This window comes from Penaeus monodon, chromosome 30 (assembly GCF_015228065.2).
Source record: "Penaeus monodon isolate SGIC_2016 chromosome 30, NSTDA_Pmon_1, whole genome shotgun sequence".
NCBI lineage: Eukaryota > Metazoa > Arthropoda > Malacostraca > Decapoda > Penaeidae > Penaeus > Penaeus monodon.
The window spans coordinates 3,236,875-3,237,722 of record NC_051415.1 but is presented as its reverse complement, the minus strand read 5'-3'; the positions used below and the strand labels follow the sequence as shown (position 1 = coordinate 3,237,722).

Sequence of the window (848 nt, the reverse complement as noted above, 5' to 3'; positions counted from 1 at the left end):
TTTCCCAGCAATCAGAATCATCCCCATCTCTTTACCATCTGATAACAATGCAAATCGAATAACCACATGCCTATCTCTCCCCTCCCCTCACTCCTCCCCTTCCTCGCTAACATACACCCACGCCCATAAAAAAAAAAAACATATTTCTCTCCTTCTCCCCTTCTCCTCTACCTCCTCCCTCCCCTTCGCCCCAACCTCCTCCCCCACCTTCCCTTCCCCTCCTCCTCCTCCCCACCTTCCTTTCCCCTCCTCCTCCTCCCCACCTTCCCTTCCCCTCAACCTCCTCCCACTTCCCCCCTCCCTCTCAACCTCCCCCCATTCCCCCCTCCCCCTCAACCTCCCTCCCTTACCCCCTTCCTCTCAACCTCCCCCCATTCCCCCCTCCCCCTCCTCAACCTCCCTCCCTTCCCCCCTCCCCCTCAACCCCCCTCCCTCCCCAACCCTCCCCCAGGGTGTTCCACAAGCTCCTGTACAACTCGTACTCGCCGCAGAAGAAGAAGGAACCGATGAGTCGCGAGAAGAAGATCAAGATGTTCCTCAAGCGATCCTCCGAGCCGCTGATGAACCTCCAAGGGCCAGCCTCAAGGACGACAGGGTGTTAGTATGACCTGTGAGAAGGGGGGGGAGAGGGAAAGGGGAGGGAGGGGAAAGGGGGGAGGGAGGGGAAGGGGGTAGGGAGGGGAAAGGGGGGAAGGAGGGAAAGGGGGTAGGGAGGGAAAGGGGGTAGGGAGGGAGGGGAAGGGGGGAGGGAAGGGGGAAGGGGGAGGACGGGAAGGGAGAGGAAACGGAGAGGGGAGGAAAGGGGAAAAGGGAAGGGAAGGGAAAGGAAAGGGGGAGGAAAAGGGGAG

At 60.3% G+C, this 848-nt stretch overlaps 1 protein-coding gene across 1 annotated transcript in view; it reads left to right on the top strand.

Annotated features, from left to right (window-relative positions):
- LOC119592270 (serine-enriched protein-like) overlaps positions 1-848 on the top strand; it is a 38,500-nt gene that overhangs the window by 6,358 nt on the left and 31,294 nt on the right. Inside the window, 1 exon segment of the mRNA XM_037941100.1 lies at positions 452-583. Coding sequence (XP_037797028.1) covers positions 452-583 — 132 coding nt within the window.